The sequence below is a fragment of the Haematobia irritans genome, chromosome 3 (assembly GCF_050003625.1).
Source record: "Haematobia irritans isolate KBUSLIRL chromosome 3, ASM5000362v1, whole genome shotgun sequence".
Taxonomy (NCBI): Eukaryota; Metazoa; Arthropoda; class Insecta; order Diptera; family Muscidae; genus Haematobia; species Haematobia irritans.
This window is the reverse complement of record NC_134399.1, coordinates 142,054,033-142,057,848: the sequence shown is the minus strand read 5'-3', so window position 1 is coordinate 142,057,848 and position 3,816 is coordinate 142,054,033. Positions and strand designations below refer to the sequence as shown.

At 37.1% G+C, this 3,816-nt stretch overlaps 1 protein-coding gene across 1 annotated transcript; it reads left to right on the top strand.

Moving 5' to 3' along the window:
• Positions 1-991: 991 nt before the first annotated feature.
• On the top strand, positions 992-2,644 carry LOC142229989 (uncharacterized). The gene is made up of 2 exons (XM_075300595.1): positions 992-1,427; positions 1,513-2,644. The coding sequence occupies exons 1-2, from the start codon at positions 1,027-1,029 to the stop codon at positions 2,642-2,644; spliced, it is 1,533 nt and encodes a 510-aa protein (XP_075156710.1). The 5' UTR covers positions 992-1,026.
• The last annotated feature ends 1,172 nt before the right edge of the window (positions 2,645-3,816 follow it).

The following is a 3,816-nucleotide window of genomic DNA, read 5'->3' as shown; positions in this document are numbered from 1 at the left end:
ACAAAATATTCTATAGAAATAAAATTTTGACAAAATTTTCTATAGAAATAAGATGTTGACAAAATTTTCTATAGAAATAAAATTTTGACAAAATTTTCTATAGAAATAAAATTTTGACAAAATTTTCTATAGAAATAAAATTTTGACAAAATTTTCTGTAGAAATAAAAATTGGAGAAAATTTTCTATAGAAATAAAATTTTGAGAAAATTTTCTACAGAAATACATTTTTGGGAACTTTTTCTATAGAAATAAAATTTTGAGAAAATTTCAGAATTTTTCTATAATTTTTTCTATATATTTTGTTTGGAGTTGTTTTTGTAAAATTGTCTCCAAATTTTGGTAGATTTTTTTGGCTCGAGTGGTAATCGTGATAGTTAGCCCTACTTCAAAACACGTCTTGTAACGCCCGATGAATTTTAGAGGAGAAAAATTAATATCGATTTTCATCTCCAAGAAGATAAAGGTAAAGATGATATCACGACAATTTCTTCTCATACTTCAAGTCATCTCTTCTTTGTGTATAGACACAGAAAAATTATTTGCTCACTTTAAGCCTACGGGAAATGGATAGATTCCAGGACCGGTACAAGACTAGTCTCTTGTGTGTATGATTAGTTCTGATAAAAACGTGTGGAAGGGACCGGCCACTCACTCACTCATTCCAAAGGACACGTCCTGGAACAACGTACTATGACTATCCCATAGCCTGTCTATCCAGTCTGGGACAAATTCTTAGGAACCTCTTGCAAGCACTTATGAAAGTTACATATACCATCGAGGAGATATTGTACCTTTTATGATAGCAACATAAGCTTTAAATCTCTAGATATATGAAAAAAATCGGCATTTTTCTTTTTGCACGCTAAAACTAATGAAAGTGGCGATACACTGACGATGCCCGACTTGAATTGAAATAAAAGCAACATTTTCGCATTTCTACGTTTTGTGTTAAACTTTTCTTTTTGTCTCCTTCATTTCAGATAATTTTCGCTTTCGACGTGCCTCCATATCCCGTTTCGGATCGATGGGTAAACAAGAACCATTGATTGTGGTCGACGAATCACAAATTGTCGAAGAAGAGGATCAAGAAAGTAATGAGACCCCATCAAATAAAGCCAGTTTAGATATTGATTCTCCAGTGAATCCATACCTTCTGTCACCATGGCGAGATCCACGAGAAAGTCGAAAACATTCTCTACCCTCACAACAAGTCACCGAAGGTATTACAGCCAGCCAAGTAAGGCGTCTCTCCGAAAGGGGCGGCGAAGGTTCGGGCCCATCACCTAAAGAAGCTGCTTTTCTCGCCACCCTCTCACAAGCTCCAGCACCCTCGGGACGAAGACATTCGGTGGTGACCATATCCAAGGTTCCCACAACTGTATTCGGCCGAGCAAGACGTGAGTCGGTGGCCGCTTTACCAAACAGGTGAGTTGGGGAAGGGGGTTGGTTGGTTTATTATGGGCTTAAATGCCAATTTTTTAATATCTCAACCTTTTTTCCATCTCACCAGCCGTCTAATGGGTTCGCGACGTGAGAGCAACACTTCTACCGGCCCACCATCTACAGATCCCATTGGCAGTATACACAACCTGCAGCTGGACATAATGGATGACATTGTGCAATCACGCAAGGCCCGTATGAAACTGTGGACCACAAGCAGTGAAAAGGTATGCGAAGTGGAAACCCTCAACGAGGTAGGTGGAACAACGCCCCAACGTTATACAAATCGCCGATATTCCGAATGTGTCTCCGCTCAGCCAACACCTTCGCCCAGTTATCGTAGAGCCTCCGAACATCCCGCCATTATTTCGCCCTGTATAGCTCAACCCACCAGTAATCGATCGTCGACCAGGCGAAAGAAAAGCACTGGCTTTCTAGGTAGTCGAACGGATATTGGTTCTATATTCAGCAATCTAACATCGTCGGCGATAGAGATACACAAATGCGAGGATAAACCAACGCCACCTGCCACTGCATCGGCTACAAAATCAAAGACAACCACCTCATCCACCTTACAGGCTCCCTCCCATAGTAGCTCGAATCTTTTGGATCCCAATGCGGGGCGTTCCACGCGATCCAATAGTTTTGATGTTTCCATACTCAATAATGCCAAACAATTGGTTTCCGATGCTCAGGATAATAGCTCAGCTGCGCTATCTGGATGGTTTACCAATCGCCATGAACCCATGGCCCGTAAGAAGAGTGTACGTAGCAAGAGTACAGCTATGGCCCTGTCCAAAGATGTACTCGAAAAGTTACAATCAAAAGATGTTTTACGTGAAAGTAAACCGAAATTGGTACCGCGTAGTAAACAGAAAAGTTGGACCGATCACACTAAGGGGACAATTGTTGATGCTACGGTCATTGGTTCGGCCATTGAGGGTTTCCTGCGAAAAAATTCCGCCTCTGGACCCTCGGGTGGTAGTGCATCGGGTCCAAGTACTTCGAGTAGTTCAAAAACTCCTGCTAAAGGTGCTGTGCCCAAAGATCACAATGCATCGCGAAGAAGTCGTACCCAGGCCCAGGCGGCCAATGCAGTTCGCTCTACACTAAACTGGTTTGGCAAGGGTGATGAGGATGATTCCAAGGATACATGTGATGCCTCACTATGCTCTACGCTCAAGGATTTATTTGTTAAATAATTACCGGGGAATTCTTTATTTACATTAAAATAATCTCCTCGGGTTTGAGTTTTGATTTTTCGAATAAATTGATTCTTTAGCTACTTAGGATTATATTTAATTTAACTAATATTTTTAAAATTTTTTTTTTATTTCTAACCCTTTAATATCCAATTTGGTGAAGAAAATAGGCAATAACATGGAATGTTTGAAAGCTTTAGCGAATACACAAATTAACGGTTAGCATAGTAATGAAAAAATGTTTCAAATCTCATAATATTTTTCATAAGAATCCCTCCCTATAATAAAATCAAAAATAAATAAATTAATTTTATTTATGGAAAAATTTTAATTATTAATTTTTTTTCATGTGGACATTGCTACATTGAAAAAGAAAACAATCAATATCTTACCTTCGAAAAAGCATAGCACCAATGGTAGTTTCACTAAACACCAATAAGCCTATAGCCTCCGAAAAATATTATTTTCCTACTACGGAACCAGGCGTAGTGTATTAAATACAAAAACGGTTATCACTATCGGTCAATATTAATTTTAGAGTTGAAAACACACGTTCCTTATTTGCTTCGTCTTTTTTTTCCCATTGTCATCGTATTTTATTTGATGAATTTGTAAAAGATGCCGCTTTAGATTTGAAAATTTAAATGATTTCATTGATCGATTATGTTTTTTTGCAAATATCTTCACCAGTCTCTTAATTGGTTTGAAAATATGTCCTCGGCTAATTATCAATATCCATTTTTGTAGGGCAAATTGCTGATTTTCAAAAATTTCTGTGCAGGCAAAGTTTCAGTTCATTTCCGTTGGTTTAAAACTTTTGTAAATTGTATATGTATGTGTCAATACCACATATTTCAACAACTTCGAGAGTCAGTTGTTAAGGAGAAATTCTTTATTGTTTTTTAAACCTTTTTCTTATAATGGAAGTTCTTCACAAGGCACAACTTTAAAAAGAACTGTATAGGAAGTTCATTTGAGTCAATTTTTTTATAACTCGCTTTTTTCATATTTTTAATGGGAAAGTTTTTTTTTGTTTCAAATAGGTTAAAACAGATTAAGAATTAATAACATGGTCCAAATTATTTAAATTTAGCCGAAAAAAAATTATTTTACATTTCTAGAAACATAGTGAATTTTTGAAAATATTTGATGACAAACGTTCCCGACAAGCG

What these genes read in the sequence shown, in the direction of transcription:
- LOC142229989 (XM_075300595.1), top strand. Translation starts at nt 1,027, where the DNA reads ATGGGTAAACAAGAACCATTGATTGTGGTCGACGAATCACAAATTGTC. An exon ending in GTGGCCGCTTTACCAAACAG is followed by an intron (nt 1,428 to 1,512) that starts GTGAGTTGGGGA and finishes CCATCTCACCAG; the next exon opens with CCGTCTAATGGGTTCGCGAC.